This window comes from Macrobrachium rosenbergii, chromosome 15 (genome assembly GCF_040412425.1).
Source record: "Macrobrachium rosenbergii isolate ZJJX-2024 chromosome 15, ASM4041242v1, whole genome shotgun sequence".
NCBI lineage: Eukaryota > Metazoa > Arthropoda > Malacostraca > Decapoda > Palaemonidae > Macrobrachium > Macrobrachium rosenbergii.
Window position 1 is genome coordinate 27,162,677 of NC_089755.1, and position 19,640 is coordinate 27,182,316.

General features: G+C 36.2%; 1 protein-coding gene across 1 annotated transcript in view; it reads left to right on the forward strand.

Moving 5' to 3' along the window:
* Positions 1-19,640, forward strand: part of Cad89D (cadherin-89D) — a 126,548-nt gene that overhangs the window by 95,587 nt on the left and 11,321 nt on the right. Inside the window, 19 exon segments of the mRNA XM_067117290.1 lie at positions 891-1,099; positions 3,065-3,196; positions 4,176-4,397; positions 4,583-4,747; positions 5,109-6,119; positions 6,329-6,564; positions 7,085-7,251; positions 7,583-7,785; positions 8,531-8,620; positions 9,311-9,457; positions 10,626-10,736; positions 11,600-13,018; positions 13,867-14,064; positions 14,310-14,447; positions 14,450-14,621; positions 15,147-15,316; positions 17,266-17,376; positions 17,783-17,896; positions 18,706-18,794. Coding sequence (XP_066973391.1) covers positions 891-1,099; positions 3,065-3,196; positions 4,176-4,397; positions 4,583-4,747; positions 5,109-6,119; positions 6,329-6,564; positions 7,085-7,251; positions 7,583-7,785; positions 8,531-8,620; positions 9,311-9,457; positions 10,626-10,736; positions 11,600-13,018; positions 13,867-14,064; positions 14,310-14,447; positions 14,450-14,621; positions 15,147-15,316; positions 17,266-17,376; positions 17,783-17,896; positions 18,706-18,794 — 5,104 coding nt within the window.

Below are 19,640 nucleotides of genomic sequence, written 5' to 3' on the forward strand. Positions count from 1 at the left end.
TAAGTATTCTGTCAAAACTGGGCAAACATCCAATGCAATATTCATTCATTTATGTGAAAACTCACAGGATGAATTGGACTGAAAGTTTAGTGATTGCCAGGTCGAAAGATTTCTCTTCACAAACTCTTTTAGAATCTGCTATTATACAGCTTACTTCCAGCTGTAATGTCAACCTTAACCCTGGCATGTATTATTTGGACCCCTGTATTAGTGAAATGTTCAAGATAATGACCTTAAAGATAAAATCACTGACTTAACTACTTATTAGTTACCATGTATATATTTTCTGTGCATACATATGTTTAATATATTTTTTTGAAAATGTTCACTGCAAAAACTGTTATTGTTTACCAAAAGGAGAATATATTGAGTAGTTGTACTTTTATAAACATAAGCTTACTCTTTCCACAGTCATTTTTGGTGGTCAGTCACTTTCCCTGTATAATCTTTTAATTGACTCTTCCTTGCTTCCGAGCCGTTGGGCTTAATCTTTTGTAAAACCTCTAAAATATTTACTCTTGTTTTGGTAGGTCCACTAATTAATCAGCTGTGTTGGATTCCAGGTACATCTGTTCCTTTATAATCCCCATCTGTCAATTATACGTGCTTTCTTGTAAACTTATTTCTATATTTCTATCAGTCTGCTAAGTAAAGGACAGTATGTTGAAAGGCCTAGCAACCACTCTGTTGTTTCACTTTTTCCTTTGTGGCTATTTTATATATATATATATATATATATATATATATATATATATATATATATATATATATATATATATATATATATATATACATACATACATACATACATACATATATATATACTGTATATGTGTGTGTGTGAATGGTATCAAGGAATAACTGAAAAGAGCTTCTAAATCTTGTTCCAGGCTTAACCATCCTTCCTGAAATTCGAGTGAAAGATGAAGACAAGCCCAACACAGCCAATTCGGAAGTGGAACTTCAGCTAGCGTCATCGGGGAACGCGGAATTTCAATATTTCGCGATGTCGGACAGGAAACGTGGAACCATCACGTTAGCCAAGACGCTGGACTATGACGCTGGTCCCAAAGAGTTCCACCTGCAGATCGTAGCAAAGGTAGGCCTAGAATTTCCAGGAAGAGGAGGTGCTATCCTTTTATTCTCAAAGATAAGATACTTAACGGAAGGAGAATAAAACCGGTAATGGTAATATTTGACTGTGTCACTTAGGAATACATTACGGTACTTTACATATATAAGAATACTGTAAGACATTTGTTCTCTAAGTAGCAAAATTTTCATCATTTTTCTTGATTTTTAACATAAAGGCAACGTTCTTTTATCATCATGTAAAGAACGTTGAAACAGCGCAGTATATTTCATGGGTAAGTCTTTGTTCGTTGATGAAATACATCAGAGAAAGAAAGAATATGAAAGGAAATGCGACGATGAGAAATGTGGAAGAGAGGAATTGAATTAGATTAACTGTTTCAATTTGTAACACACAAGCAAGTGTGTTTATATATATATATATATATATATATATATATATATATATATATATATATATATATATATATATATATATATATATATATATATATATATATATAATCCATAAATGATGAGTTTAATGTCGAATTCATTCTATCTTAGGAACAACTTATACCCAAAGGAATTATAACTGATAAGTGCGTCTGTCCTGGCCAGGATTCGAACCTGTGAGATAAGTCAATTGTCTATAACTGAACCTAATCCATAAAGAACAGATTCGAATTTTGGCTGTAACAGATACGCTTCTCAGTTATAATTCCTTTTGGATGTAAGTTATTCCTAAGATAACATGAATTTGTTGATAAAATGGGCACTTTTGGCTTAATATATGTATGTACACACACGTGTATATATATACACACTGTGTGTACATACATATATTAGGCCACAAGTGGCCATTATCATCGAATTCATGTTATCTTAGGAATAACTTGCAATCAGAAGGAATTATAACTGAGAAGCGTATCCGTTACAGCCAAATTCGAATCTGTTCTTTATGGATTAGGTTCAGTTATAGACAATCGACTTATCTCACAGGTTCGAATCCTGCCCTGGGAGAGATGCACTTATCCGTTATCATTGCTTTGGGTATAAGTTGTTCGTAAGATAAAGTAAATTCGACATTAAGGGGGTTTATGGATTATATACAGTATATGTATATATATACTGTATGGATTATATGTGTATATATGTGTGCGTGCGTGTGTGTGTGTGTGTGCGTGTTTCTGTGAGAATGCAAAAGATTATCTTAGGTATAAGTTGCAAAACGAAAAAAACGAATAACAGTAAGTCTAGACTGATAAACAAGTCTGAGCCATGAGATGAACGCCATCTTGGACTGGACATGCATACAGAGCAACCAAACAGAGTAGAGAGTAATTTGTATTCATTTATAATTCATTTTCTCATGAAATTTATGCACATTGGCTTTCGTTTGACTATTCATAGGTTTACTTGTTCCCATTTTGAATAAAAGACGATATATAATTAACACCAGAACAGAGATTTTAGATCGTTATCTTACACTAAGTTTCCTTAGGATTCACTCCTATGATATGGATATACGTGTACGTTATAACAGTCGATAGATTACGTCTTCATTTGTCATTGTTATGAGATGAACTGTCTTTTGCACCGAAGCAGAAGTGCGAAGATACTGACCTCTGCTGTAGCTTATATAATTAATAAGATTGTACAGTTGGGTCTGCTACTGGCTCCCACTGTATTTTATTTTCAAATTCTTCTTGAACTTCCTTTCCTTATGATCTCAAACTTTCTCCAGTCTATCCACCCAAGTCGTTATTAAACAGTTCTTGGATACCTTAGACCCTCTACCGTTCAGCCCTTCCTGCTTAACTGAATCGAAGTGAACATTTTGGTGGTTAGTGATTTCTGCCCAACCCTCTGATCCTTATCTTGAACCAATTTGCCCATGTTGGGTAATGGTAACTTGACCATTGTTCCCCAACCTACCAGAATTGAATGAAGCATTGTGGTTGTCATTAACTTCACGCCTTGATTTGCGCAGGACATGGGAATCCCGTCTCTCAGCTCAACGGCGACGGTGACTGTGGTGGTATTGGATGCTGACGATCTGCCTCCGGCTTTCGCGCATCCTCTTTACAGGGCGAAAATTTCGGAAGATCCAGGACCTGATGCTGTAAGTGAGATGTCTGGCGACTTGGAGTATAGAGAGAGAGTAAATGTTTGTGTTGCTTCCTTCGCTAACTCATTATTCGTTGATGTATTATAACACTCGATTACCTGTCATTTTTGACTTGCATTGAACTGTCAATAGAACTGGGTTTCTGGGAGCAGTGTAAGTTTTATATTATCATTCATTTGCCCTTTTGTTATTTTTGTTCATATTGCATAGTGGTATTTCAGACGAGCATTTACTTTTATTCCCGGACCATGACATTACCAAGAGCGTATAACTGAAAAGAAGAGCACAGTACACAGTGTAAGAACACAATTCAAAGAGTGGCCATGATGTTACAGCCCGTGAAGATCTGTATGCTCTTGAAATTATGGAACGGAAACGAAATCTTATATATTTAAATAACCATTGAGGGATGTTATTAAAACTATTTCCGTTGTTCTTAACCGTGAATACAGTAACTGAACCTCTAGATATTGCGATAATGTGTAATATTTGTTATTACAAGCGAAGAGACACAATCGTCCCACAAAAAATAAATAACAGATCGACAAGGGAATAAGAAACAAATAACATGTTTCCGTTTTCATTGTATAATGTGGTTCATTGAGAGTCTCGCGATGGTAGTTTTTATTCATAAAAAAACAGAAAACTTTAAAGGAGGGTTGTAAGATTTATCTTCTTGACGTATTCCTGTTTCCTTTGGATGTTTCTCCGTTCTTAATCATTTCTATTTGTTTATTTCCTGAAACGCAAAAGTCAAGTGGACTGGCAGTCTAATGTCCTTTTCTAGCCCAGGCTTGAAGACAATAAGAGAAAGGAAAAGGAAAGAATGAGCGGTTTAACCACGAAAGAAATGTTAGGCCTGTTTCCTAACGAAAAAAAGTGTAATAAGAGCCGGTCCTTTCTGGTTCCATTCTTAAACTATTTATAACTTCTTTCTTCATCCAAAAAATGCTAATCTACTGGCATCTGACAGGGCGCCATCATCCGTCGTGAGGTGGAGGTGAAACCGGAGAGAATCAGCGCTTCGGATGGAGATGTGGGCCAGAACGCCTCCTTGAGGTACTCCTTGGTCGATTCACCCGCTGCTCACTATTTCACGTTAGATCCTGATTCTGGTCGACTGTATCTCACCAAGCACTTAGACAGGGAGAACCTTACGGATCCCACCTTCACATTGCACATCAGGGCTGAACAAGTAAGCGATTATTTAAAGTTAATGTAAGGATCGTCAGGTTTAAAGATTAAAGGTATGACGTATCCGTTGCCAGATTGTTGAGTTTAATGACAAATGTAAGATGAATGTTTTATTTGATAAAAGTTTCTCTTATTTTAATATTGCGTTCTGTTCATACGTTAAGATTTCAACTTGACATCTTACAGGTTGACAACGCTCGCAGAGTTGGTTCATCAGTACTTGAAATTGAAGTTGAGGATGTCAATGACAATCTACCAAGTTTCACGCACGATATCTATTCGATCTCCATCGTTGAAAATTTGCCATCTGGCTTTAGTGTGGTTCAGGTTGCAGCCACAGACCCCGACGAAGTAAGCGAATCTTCTTTATGCAGAAATTTATTACTGAAATTCCAGGAGAAATTTTGGGATTTTTTCTCATGATTTTTACTTGTTGTTAAGGATTAAAATGTTTTGTAAGCTTTCCACGCTATGTTAAGGCAGCTTTGTCTATAGTTATTTCACCTAGCTGGTATTTGAAAAGTGTTGTTCTCTTTTCTCCACTTTCGTGGGTCTGGAGATTTTAGGACAAAACATTGAGTAATATTTTATGTGAGTAATCTTTATTTTTCTGTATACCGAAGGTAGCATCAAAAGACTGATACTTCCAGTGAGCAACTGTATTAATACTAAAACTAAACTCATCAACTTACATTTTATTGTATCCTTTCAGGGGCTCAATGGAGCTTTTAACTATCATGTTGTTGGTGGAAATGGAGCTTTGACAGTCAACCCTCTATCAGGATGGCTGACCGTAGCCAATCATAATATTCTGGACAGAGAAGAATCACCTGTAATAAACCTTCATGTGTGTGCTAATCAAATCACACCTTTAGTTAAGTTTCCAGGTGGACCTATTTCAAAAAGGGTACTTTTGGATAATCCTGAAGATCAAGAAAACGAAAGGTTTTCAGAACCTAAAGACTTAGTGCAAACCACAACTGAAAGTGCATTGAGTTTTGAAACTGAGCCTGCAACAGAATTCGGCAGTTTTGGAGAAGTAACAACAACAAGGCCCTACAGAAACCGACGACTTAAGTCAGTGAGACCGCTTAGAAATACTGCCGACTTGGCAAGAAGAGGGCCTATAGAAGTGGCCAATATAGATCTAGAGATGACTGAAGGACTAGAAAGGTCAAGAACTTTTGGAACTACTCCATTGCTGAGAAATGTTGTTCAGCCCACCATACCACCAGCTGATTCAAGTCCAACCCTCGTTAACCCATCAGATTCAGGTGAACGATATGATTTTGGGCGAAGAATCAGTAGCTTGAGGGAAGTAGGCACCGCAGGGGACAGGGATTCCAGAAGATCCACTGATAAGAATGTCCCTTTTGTGGTGACTCCAGCTGCTCAGGGCAGTCATAATATAAGAAGAAGGTCCAAAAGAAGGGCTCCAGCAAGGAGTGCCAACCCCCACTTCAGACGCCGCAGAAGAAACTCCAATCCTTCTCGTCTTGTCTTGATAAGGAGGAGGAAATCAAAGAATGTTGACGAGATGACTGGTGATGTAAGTGATGTGACTCCAGTTGTCAATCTGCCACCAGAAGTAAAATCATCTTCCTGTGCCAAAGTTGAGCTGAGACTCCTTGATGCCAATGACAATAATCCTGTCTTCCTACCATCCAACCAATATAAGGTGACGCTTCAAGAGACAATGAAAGTGGGAGAAGTTGTTGGAAAGGTTAGTTATTTTATCATAATCATACTTGTGATATAATTGTTCTTGAGATTTCCATCCAGTTCAGTCCTGAACTTTTTGCAAAAAATATTTTTTGACGTAAGTATTAGGAGAAAAAGGAAATGTATACCGTAGACTTGATAACTTCAAAATGACATTTAAAGTGGGGTTCTATAATGGAGGATTTGGTGCTATTTTTGAATTTCACACAGGTAGCAGCAGAGGATCTAGATGAAGGTGGCAATGGTCAGGTAATTTATAAGATCCAGAGCCGGGCGCATAGTGGTCATGATACCTCTGGCGGCTCTATACAAGTTGACAGAGTCACTGGCAATCTAACATTGGCAGCTGCATATCCTCCAGGTCTATACACAGTCTTCATTGAAGCTTCAGATTCTCCTTCTAATCCCTCTGAAACAAGGACGTCTCTTGCTGTTGTTAACATCGAGTGAGTGAATCAAACGGCATTAAAGTACCTTTAATTACTTTTCAGGTGTTTCAGTTGAAACACTGATTCTTGACTTTTAGAGTTTTTTCAAGTAACATTTGTGTAATTTGCATTTATTTCATATTTTAGTTTGTGATATTACCTGGATACTTGGATTTTGTTGTTAATCTCCAAATGTTTTTCAGTAACTTAGGCAAAGGGCAGCATGTAAATTTAGTGTACTCATTGCGGTAATCTGAAGGAAAGATGTCAGGGTTCATTTTCAAGTACAACAACAAAAACACTAATAATAATAATAATAATAATAATAATAATAATAATAATAATAATAATAATAATAATAATAATAATAATAATAATTATTATTATTATTATTATTATTATATTATTATTATTTTTATTATTATTATTATTGGTTGTATATAGTAGAGGAAAAATAATTTTGATTTTTTCAGACTGTGCGAAACATTTCGTGTGTAAATATGCATCTAATACCACTAATTAAACCATCTTCCTTCAGAGTTGAATCAGGCCCGGATCCTTCTCAGCCACGATTTATTGGGGCGCCCTTCGAGTTGTGGGTCGGAGGAGATGCCCCTGTTGGTACAAGTATTGGGCAAGTCCGAGTTGCAGACATGGACGGCCCAGACCTGATCTTCGACATGTTCCATGCCTATGAAGAAGGAGGTAAATGAGATAAATAAGTTTTATCTCACGATTATTATCATCGTTTTTACGTCGGATTTTACCTTAGCAGAGTTTGATGTCTAATGATTTTTCTCCACTCTTTTGTTTGTGTACTTTCTGCTCAAGTTCCCATCTGGTCCAGGTCCTTATCTGTGTCCTTTCTCCATGACTCTCTGGGCCTTTTTGCTGGTACATCTCCTGCTACTTCCATATCTCAATACTCTCTTGGCTTAGGAAAGAAATACTATTCATTCAGTGTGATATTATTTCTGTTTTTATCCTGCAGATCCTTGTCATTTAAATATACATTTAAATCCTTCATCTCTGACAGTGCCCTTCGCCATAGAGGAGACATCAGGAATTGTTTCCGTCTTGAAGCCACTGCAGGAGTTCTCTCGCCAGATGTATCACTTCGAGGCCGTGGTCACTGACGGCCGGAACTCCCTGGCGACCAACCTGACCGTTCACGTGGCTCCCTCGGTGGCGAAACCCGTAACTAACCGGAGGGATAACATGATCAATTTTACTATACAGGTATGAAAGAATGAGTATATTTTATACATATACGCTTCATGAAAAGGAGAAACGGTCAGTTTTAATATGAATCAAGTTAGTTATGACAGTATACTTAATTATCTGTGAGTTCCGTATTCTATACGTTACATTAGAGGAATATATTTCTGGTGATAGAAATTCATTTCTCGCTATAATTGGTTCGGATTCCACAATAAGCTGTAGGTCCCGATGCTAAGTAACTAAATGGTTCTTAGCCACGTCAAATAAGTCTAATCCTTCGGGCCAGTCCTAGGAGAGTTGTTAATCAGCTCAGTGGTCTGGTAAAACTAAGGTATACTTTTTTTTTATACGTTACATGAGCAAGAGGGATAACGTAATTAGTGAAATTGAATTTCTTATTTTTGTTTTCTTTTGTAGTGCTGACATACATACGTGTATTTTGTCTTTTATTCACTATTCATAAGTGTACCCCTACAGTATTATTTTGCTTGCTCATGACATGACGTCACAATGTATTATTGCATATTTTAGTCATTTAACAGAACACAGTCCACGGGAACATAAAGGAAACAATCAGGGTAAATAGAGATTTTCGTAATGAGTGTATGATATATATATATATATATATATATATATATATATATATATATATATATATATATATATATATATATATATATATATATATATATATAAACATCTACACACATCTCAACTAGCAGTAAAGGTCTTCTAAAAACTCCGTGATGTTTTGTTTCAACAGGAGAACTTATCCGGTGGTCTTGTTGGAGACCTGATGCTGGCGCTGAGAAACATGGGCGTAAGATTAGCACCTGATCCGCAGTTTGAGCTGGTCAGTGGCATTTATTTTCAACTGGTTCTTTGGGCGTTCTCTGTGTATTCTCAGTTTCTCGTATGTAGAGAACCACATGCATATTGCATATGGAAACCTAAATATAAAAGTTTATATTAGTAAATAAATTCAGATTACCGTTAACTGTAATATTATATTAATTTAATTACCCAGAAGTTAAAGTTGCCCTTCAGATTGAAATAATTATCTAAATACTTTACAACCAGACCTTTGCGTAGTTCTAAGTATAGTAAGGTAATCGGTTTAAATTCTTATGTTTTATCATCTTTTAGGAAATGAAATTATTGCTAGTAGATGCAGTTTTATAATAATTGTAATAGCAGGAGTTACGTATATCTTTTAATACTATGTATATATATCTCGTAATATATATATATATATATATATATATATATATATATATATATATATATATATATATATATATATATATATATATGTACATATATATATGTATGTATATACATATATATATATACATATATATATATATGTATGTATGTATGTATGCATGTATATATATGTACATATATACACATATATATGTATACTGTGTGTATGTTATACATACATATATATATATATATATATATATATATATATATATATATATATATATATATATATATATATATATATATACTTCAAATAAGAAGTGTTCCCATTCAGGTTAGCCCTGAAGCTCGAAAGCACTTCGCTCTGGCACAGGATGCCACTCTGTACACCGTGGCACCTCTGGACTACGAAGCCCATCCGAATCACACCTTGGTCGTCGTCAGTGCCAGGACCTCCGATATATTTTACGTCAATGTTCAGGTAATGGTGGTCACTAAGGTCTTTTTCGAGAGAAAGGAGTATCGGTTCGATCAGGTAAAGGAGTTCGATTGATAAAGGCGCTTGTTTTGGTCTGGGTGAAGATGACTGAGGTATTTTATGTAATAAGTGAGTACTGATTGGTTCCGGTAAAGGAGACCGTTGATATCTTTATGGAGCAAAGGAGGATTGATTTGATCCGATAAAGGAGAGGATTTAAAGTAAAGAGTGTTTTTTAGATGGGGTTAACGGAGGTGAGTAGGATCTTGTGTGGGATAAAAGCATTTACTTGTTCAGATCTTCTGGAGAGTACAGATTTACGCAGGTAAAGAAGATCATTGACAGAATCCAGTTCCTGCTGATACTCTAATTTATAAGCTTCACTTTTTGTTTTGTTATTTTTCCCTTGTTTGTAGGATTTTATTTTTTATTTATTTATTTTTTTTTGTAGTAGCTCGTACGAGTAGATAGATTATGATGGTGAAATTATAAGATTTCCATTATTGGGAATTTACGGAATGATAAGGGCTTTATTATTATTATTATTATTATTATTATTATTATTATTATTTATTATTATTATTATTATTATTATTATTATTGAAGTAAAACAGGCTTATCCTGCTAAATGGTTTCCTTACTTCGGAAGAGCATTCTGATATGTGAAGAGAGAAAAGTCAAAAGAAATAAACACGGACCGAAGATAAAGTAACATAAACAGAAATAATCACAAACAGCAATGAAAACAATCCCTTATTATCGTTGAATAAGAATTGAGATTTTTTGTGTGGACGATGTTTACCTCCACTAACGAAGTTTACTCATAGCTGTTGCTTTCCTGTCTGTTTGAAATATACAGGCAAATATATTACGGTTGGATTTCCATGATAGACTGAGAAGAGGCAAGTTTTGGACTAAAGGAGAAATGATGATTATTGGCATGAATCCTGGTATGGAACCTGTTTTACCATATCCTGGTTTTTCTTCCTATATTCATCAGCGAAGACTCGGCGTTTTCAGTTTGTATTATGTACATAGACTTGGGAATATTGATTTCATTTTATTATAAACTGGCGCATCTTTATCCTTATCATCTTTATCTTGAGTTGCCTTAGGTCAACATTTTTTTTGTTGGAGATTGTTTACCTGGGTGTTTTCGTCTTCCCAATAGGTTGAGGATGTGAATGATAACCCCCCTCAGCTAAATGCAGTCAGCTATGAGGGCCTCATCAGGGAAAATGCTTTGCCTGGGACAATCGTGAGACTCCTTCCCACTATACAGGTGAGACACGCCTTGGCAGTCTTAAATTTAAAGTAACGTACTTTAACATCCCTATGCAGTCAGGGGAGCTCAGCACCAATCCTCTTAATTATTCTGTACCTGCATCTCATGTGACATATATACGTGCCTTTCGCTGGCTGGTGACTGATGGCCAGTGTTCTCAGTCCTTGCCTAAACTTACACTTCTTTTCTCTTTTCAGTCCCTCTGTCACTTTTGTCGTGTTATGCCCCGTAATTTTTACAATCTCTACCACATGCATCTTTATTGAATGTACTGTGTATAATATATTTATTATATGTATATATTATATATATGTCATAATTACAGGATCGTTTTAGACTATAAACTTTTGCAGTACAAGTTCTTGGTCTTTTGGCCTGTACCATAAAAATTAATGCTAGTATTAGTAATAAGAATGATAAGATATTTGTTATATAAATAATCTTTTTTTTTAACGTAACAATGGAATTTGTCCCTTTCATTCATATTTTCATATACGGATAAGTAATTCATAGATAGATTTCAGTGTTTGAAAATTTGTCCGGCACTTTAGCCTGTTGATTAACATGACGTTGTCTGTTAAGATATACATATGTATTGCCTTTGAGTAAAATATCGAAGCAAAGGTGAAATGGTGAATACAGTTGTCAGAATTCCAATGTATTCATCAAATATGCAGTAAGGTTCAGTTCTTCATCTTTTGATTAATTAACATGTCAGTCAACTGCTAATTTGTCATACCGTCGAAAGATCGACTCTGGTGTAAGTGAGCCTTGTAATTGCAGAATGATTAATCTGCATAAACGCATTTATGTCATGAGTTGAGTAATTCGGAAGATATACATTTCCAACTTTCTTTCAGGTGAGTGATGCTGATAAATACCCAGGTGCCACTTTCTCTCTTGAGCTCTCGGGTGAAGCAGCCAGTCTTTTCTCCATTGACTCATCTGATGGCACCGTCAAGTTTGTAGGGGAATCTTTAGACAGAGAAGCCATCGATTCATATTATCTTCATCTTGAAGCGAGAGATGATGGCAACTTGACTTCCAAGGCCAATCTTAGTATCATCGTGGAAGATGTCAATGACAACAGGCCGAAGTTCGTGGAAAGAGACGCTCTCTTCTCATCGAGACAAGGTGAAGAGAACAGTTCCAGGAAGCTTTCAGATGCATCAAACTTGAAGTTTATGGCCGAATTAGAGCGCTCTCTTGTGCGTGTTCCGGAATCTCTGCCTGTGGGTTCTCAAGTTACGAAAGTAGCAGCAACAGATGAAGATGATCGAGTATTTGGTGATATTCACTATGGCATTGAAGCACAGAGGTCATTTGAGTTTTCAGATGGGAACGGTAACACCCCACCTATCCTTCAGGTTACCAACAAATTTTCTATCGAAGGCAAAACTGGAATTGTGGTTGTCACAGGAGTCCTGGAACCTGATCACTTTTATATCCTTAACATCTCTGCCACTGATGGTGGTGGCCTTTCATCATACACAACAGTTGCCGTTGCAGTGTTCGATGTCAATGATAACACTCCTCGCTTTGAGCGACCAGTCTACAGCTTCCAAGTAGCTGAAGGAGAATACCTCGTCGGGGAAGTTGGTAAAGTTACAGCTGTCGACCAAGATCTCGGCGATAATGGTAAAGTACGATACCACATTACCTTCTTAAACGATTCCAGTGAAGATCAGTTATTTCCGTTCAGGGTTGTCGAGACCTCTGGAACCATTCTGGCCACAGGTGCAGTTGACAGAGAGAGGAGGGACAAATATGAGTTTTCGGTAGTGGCGACAGACATGGGCGAACCCCAGCTGTCCTCTTCTGTCCTCGTTCACATCGACGTCACGGATGTAAACGACCACGCTCCGGTCTTTTATGGGTATCAGGAGATCCTTAGCCTCCCAGATGATACAGCTAGTTCTTCTTCAAGGCAAAATAATAACTACATTCCTGTGTATGTAGCCAATGTGTCTGAGAGTGCGCCTAGCAACACTTTTCTTACTCAGGTCTTTGCTAATGACACTGATTCAAGTGGGTTAGGCAATGGCATTATTTTATATGGACTGGAAGGCTCAGTTGACAAGTTTGCTATTGATTCCAAGAATGGAAGCATCTACACTGTTGGAGCCTTGGACTATGAACGTTGGCCGGTCCATAACCTGACAGTCTTAGCACAGGATTTGGGTAACCCTCCTCTTACTTCGACTGCTTTGCTGAGCATCACGGTGGTTGATGTCGAGGAGGAGCTAACCACCAGGCTCTTCGAGAGGGAGGAATATCGAGTGAGTATTAAAAGATATTGTTCTTTGGTAGGGGAATGGAAGTCTTTTCCTAGTGTGCCTTTGAAGGTGACAGGTATGACAATATCTTTTAATAACCACCATGTATTCCCTAGAGTTTGGAATCATACTTGAATGCTTAATATCTAAAAGCAGTAGTGTGTTGACAGTAGTGTTTGCAATTTTTCATAGAAATGCTTTTTTTGTGCTGTAACTGCTGATGTCTCCTTCAATATGCACATTAAGGACACTATTTATGATATAGTAAATCATTCTTACGCTCATGAAAGTCTGAAGTATATCTTTCCTTGTTATTTCTTTTGCCTGTCGTGAAAGTTAGTCATAATTTTTATTGAAAATTTTACCAATATATGATTTGGAATGAGATGCAGGAAGTCGATATAATTTGCTTGTGCCTTTACTGTTAGGGACATCATATTTTACATCTGATTCGGCCTGCTTTAATGTGAAATTTTAATCAATTTTAGTGTCAAAACTGATGAGTGATTAGGTGGATTGTAAAGAAAGGAAAATCTACTTTTCACCAACCAAAGATTTAAAAAAAAGAAGTGTGTCTCATTGTATTAATTTTTATGCAAGCCTTTCAATTGTCTATTTCTGCTGAGTTTAAATTCACGCCGTATTCAGCTTGGCACAACTTCATCCTTTTGAATTTCATAGCCTGGCCTAATGACCATCCAGGTCTTCTGATGCTTGCAACCAGCTAAGGAAGCTCATTAGTTGCAAAGCATTTGCATGAACCTGTCTCTCCAAACTACTAGGCACATAATTTTTAGTAAAATATTAACGTTGTACCATTACTGAGTTAATTAATTTTTTTTCTCCTACAGGTTGTTGTTGAGGAGAATAACAACACACCTCTAAGGTTACTGGATTTGAATGTTAGTGATGCATACACCAACCATAAGCTCCAGTATCGTCTGCTCAATCCCGAGTTGGCTGGAATCGTGGCGGTTGATGCCGTTACTGGCCAAGTGTTCTTGACTTCGAGCCTTGACAGGGAAGCCAGAGATAGCTACCGGTTTAAAGTGAGTCTAACTTGCTTCCTTCATTAGAAAGAGGGGCAATTTCTGATTTTAAAGGTTTGCCTTCTTATGAAGGAACTAGAAGTTCTTTTTCCTATTTTCACTAAATCGTAAATGTTTTTAACTTATTTTGATGCGTGGCAAATGAACTGTTGGCAAAGTTCCTATGGGTAAGTTCCTATGGGTATTCTAATAAATTCATTTGATACTTAATTGATATTTTGGGAATTAATGATGGTTTTTATCAGGTCAAAGCGGTCCAGCCAGATAGAGGACGATCCTTAGATTCCCTGCTGAATAAGGAAGACCAGTACTTAGAAAACCCTATTCCACTGATGATGCGTACCCTCATGGAAAGCCTAGATCACTCTCAGACACTTCAAATTCCAGTTTAGGCTTAGACAGTTCCACAGCGTACTCGAGGAATGCCACCGAGAACAACGAGAACTCTGAAAATCTGATGAGAGTACCAGCTGAGATTGTACCCTTACTCTCCTCCGCTTCCGGTCGCAAGGGAAGGACTCGTCCTTTCCCTCAGGAGCAAGGCCACCGGAAACAAGGTAGAGTAGTTAGAGAACTTTCTGTACAAAGATGAACGTTGATGTTTTAAACAATTTGAAAACAAATGAACAACTTCTTGTTGTTTAGAGATTTCCTTTTGGGTTTCTTTTGTTCTTCCAAATATCATACTGTATATTATACAGTATATGCATATATATACGGTATATACATACATATACATATATATAAAAAATATATATATATATATATATATATATATATATATATATATATATATATATATATATATATATATATATATATATATATATATATATATATATATATATATATATATATATATATATATATATATATATATATATATATATATATATATATATATATCATAATGTGGTTTACCTGTGCTCAACCCAGTGGACGAAGTATACTATGGGTGTTGTACACAAAAGGAAAGGAATAAAATGTTTGTCTTGTGCTTAATGATTTGTGGGTTAATTCCAAATGTGTTGACTAGGTTGAATATAATGCTTAAGCTAACGTACCAGATTTATTACATACAGAAAGTAGCACAGAAGGTGAAAGAGCGTTCCTCTCCATGGATGAAGTTTGGATTAAGATCATCGTTAAGGACCAGAATGACAATACCCCTAAATTTTTGCCACACGGTCGCCCCATTGTCGCTGCTGTGCCCTCGACTGCATCATACGGCCATTTCGTCACTCGCATTATGGTGGGTTTTGAGTCTTCAGAATTTACTGTTTTATCCATAGGAGAGGAGTTTTATAGAGTATCTACTTTATTTTACCATAAATAGGTGTATATATATGTATATAAATAAATATGTATATATACATATTTATTTATTTATTTATTCATCTGTTTACTTATTATCAATTGCTCACAACCATCGCCAATACACACATTGCATGCGGCATATAAATTTCTTAAAGAAATTGTAAGAAGTACTTATTAACGAAAAGTACAAGTGAAGATGTACCTTCATTGATAATCATAGCAATGGTCAGTTTTAAATAAATATATTTACTTGCATTTACAATATATATATATATATATATATATATATATATATATATATATATATATATATATATATATATATATATATATATATATATATATATATATATATATATATATATGTACACAGAGGATTACATTTTTTATGTATTAGAATATTTAATCTTCTACCTTTAGATTGAAATTATATTTATGTATGATACGATACTTTTCACATTGAATTTACATTTTACATTTTTAAGCACTATATGTATATATAATTATATTATATGTATATATATATATATATATATATATATATATATATATATATATATATATATATATATATATATATATATATATATATATATATATATATATATAGATAGATAGTATGTGTGTGTGCAATATTTAGATCTCATGTGAGATGCTGAAAGTAGAAAGAACCATGTTAAGTGTTAAACCAGTTTTTGTAATGGATCTGAAGCTTTACCGAAATCAAGTAAACAGAATAGCGTAAGTCAACCAGGGTCGTTTGTTTTACTTCAGATACTGTTTGAATCACAAATGTGAATCACAAATGGATGGGGTGAGCAGAGGAACTTTGGAAAGAGCAGATGTAAATTCAGTGAGACAAGAAAAGAGAAATTGAATGAAATGTAGTGTCTGATGTTTGCAAAGGATGCAGTGTCGATTAATGATAGTGAAGAATAGTTTCAAGCTTTTAGTTAGGTGACAGGGTTTGAATTGTTTGAAAGGGAACGCTGAAAGAAATGTTGTCAACGTTATGGTGAGACTTCTTTTTAGACATATGACACTAGAGTAAGGATGTGGAATATTTTTAGTCTCATGAAGAAGTTCCTTTTTGATTCAGCAACCAGAATGTTTCCCACTACTGCCTTGTTTTATTTTGAACCCCTATTTCCGTATAATTCTCAGTGAGTTGAACTGAAAAGTGGGCGATATACAATCACAAAGTAATGGCTATTTAAGGTTGACTGGTGAAACTAAGAGAACAGTCAAACCTAGAACATTTTTTCCTAGATTTATGATCAAAGATCTTAAGCAGATTTTTAGGTTTTAGGTCCTTAATTTTTTTTATAGAAATATGCAGGCCTGACGAGAGTTAGAACGTTTCTGTTACCATGCACGGTAAAGCAGTGTAGCTGCAGCCTGGATGAAATGGAAAGAGATAGATAAACTATGGGTCAATAAAAATTTCCCAGTACTAGAGGCATCATCTGCTTATGATTGGCACATGAGGAACTGACGAAGAAAAATTAGATTTGAAAATGTCTGACCATAGAATGTTAAATTCTATGGAAAAATAATCATTTAGAATGAGGAAATGTCAGAAAGATGTAGAAAATAGACAGCTCTCAAATACTGAGATGGTTTGGACGTGTGATGAGAGGGTATGAAGAACAGCTAGTCAGAAATGCATTTAAATGGGAGTGGCAATACTAGGAAGACCCGGAGGAAGGACCAAGAAATGGAAAAAGAGATAGGTGAAGACGTAGACCAGAAAGGGGAGTTCAGGCAGAAAGTGCATAGAACAGAAGAGAGTGGGGAGTACTCATTTACAGGTCTCACCCAATAAATGGAAAAAATTATGTGAAAATGTTATATGATGTTGATGCAATTATTTTCCCACTCAAGGCGCACGACCCAGATCTTGGTGTTAATGGAGAAATCCGTTACGAGATCTTACCTGGCGAAGGTTCTGAAGACGCTACTTCTAGATTTGCGGTGGATCCAACTACAGGACAGGTAAGGCCACTGTGAAGCCACTGAACATTCTTCTCCTCTTCTGTATGTTTTGTGAATAAAGTCTTAATTTGTGTTTGCTCTGTTTGGCCACTAAAAATTATTTTGTTTTAAAATTACCCCCATGCAATTACTTTCCCTTTCAGCATATTAATTTGTTATTCCTTTGTGCCTCCCACCTCCGACAGTAGAATTATCACACCTCTTTGCTAAGATGAAATGACTGAGAAACATCTTGTTCAATTTGCCATAACGAAATGTTATAACTGTTCTTCCTCTTCAGGAGGAGTCAAAGTAAACATTGGAAACTTCCTTAAAAATTAAATACTTCCTTTCATATTAAGTCACCGTGATTTTGCCCTCATTCCCAATGGCGGCAAAGCAAGCAACTACCTTTTAATTTTCCCAGATGGTGGTTGTCGGGACTTTAACTGATGAGGCCGGGCGCATGTTTGGTTTCGACGTGAAAGCTACTGATCAGAGAGGCGCCCCCACTGGGAGGACAGCTATCGCCAATGTCTTTGTGAGTATTCGACTGACAACAACACAACGTTAACACTTCGACAGTGAGACTGATTCTTTAGGAAATTTAAGATTAAAGATAGTCCTTCAACTGCAGGACATTGATGGAGTTGCACTTGAGTTTATAAGTAAGTTTTCATATGGATTAGAAATGGATTGTGACGGTTTTCTAGTAGGAAAACTTTCTTTTTGTTAAGTATAGTTAGTTTCTCAGGTTAAGTAAAAGTGACCTAGCTCCACATGGGCCTGCTTGTGTTCAAACTTCAGATACAAATGATAATATTTAATGTTCCTGCATGATTACATATGCATATTTGTGTCCACAGTAGACGGTCTGCGTAGTTACGAGTTAGGGACGCAGGCCAACACAGATATAATTCGTGAGTGAAACCTGATATAACTATACAAAATAACTGACTATGAGACAGAAACCTGTTAATCTATCTGTGTATTTGAAACAAACGATTTTCTTATATTAAATATTCTGGATACGTACTTATATATGTGTATATGTTTTACACGTATCTATATTCAGCATAGCTATTCGGTAAGTAATTTCAGCTTGAATGATCGGTGACCGGTACTTAACGGCATGAACTTGATGTAGCCTACTACATACACCAGCAGCGATCTTGGCTGCCACGACAGTTCCCTTTTTTATACGCTTTGGATATATCGTGTTTTTATATAGTTTTGTAATGGAATGGTATTGACGGGTAATGTATAGTTGTATCAGAATTTAGACATTCAACCAAGACAGAAATTAATCATAAGTAATAAAATTAATCATAAGTAATATAACTTTTTTAGGTTCATGTTCTTGGCCAAGGACGTCATCTTGTGGTAGAAGTAGGGGCAACTCCCAGAGACGTAGAACCACACCTGAATAATATCCAAGGGTAAGTCGCTCTCTCTCTCTCTCTCTCTCTCTCTCTCTCTCTCTCTCATACAGAAAGTGTAAATAGTCTATCTGCTCCAGGTTTCCTTGTGTGCTGTAATCTCCCATTTTTAAGAGGCGCGTGTTTAATTTTCTTCGTGATTACGTCCAATTTTCTTACTTGTTTCTTGTAGATGGTCGCAGAATGCATGAGTTTCATCCTATGCCACAGTTGCTATGAAAAATTACCTTAAGACGCAGGAGAATGAGAGAGTCTTTTTGAGTCTCACAGCTTTAAGCCATGAATAAAGAAAAGAAAGGTTGCCATGAATGGAGTCAGTTTCCCTCAAGGACAAATCACGGTTCCTTGGAAATTGACAAAACAGTCTCGCGCAGAGAGTACTTTTCATGCTATTAATTTTAATTTTAATGGTGGTACCAGCTAAAATTCTGTTTGTATTCATAAAGGGATACTTATAAAGTTAAGTTTCTGATTCGTGCCCCCCTCCCCCATCCCCTTGCGTTTCGTCTTCCTATCTACAGTCTTTCCCCGCTATGTCGATCTTCTTGTCTGCAACCTTTCCCTCTGTCGACCTTCATATCTGCATCTCCTCTCCTGTGTTTCAATTTCACATGTACACCCTCCCTTCTGTATTTCGACATTCTAATGAGCATCGTTTCCTCCTGTGTTTCTAGCCTCTCATGTGCACATGTACCCTCTGTTTTGAATTTTACAGGTGCACCCTTCCCCCATGTTTCGATCTTCACATCTGCAAACACCGCCCTCCCCCCCAACCGTTTTGATCTCCTTGTCTACACCGTACCCCTCTGTATTCCAGTCTTCACTTCTGCACCCTTTCTTTCTGTG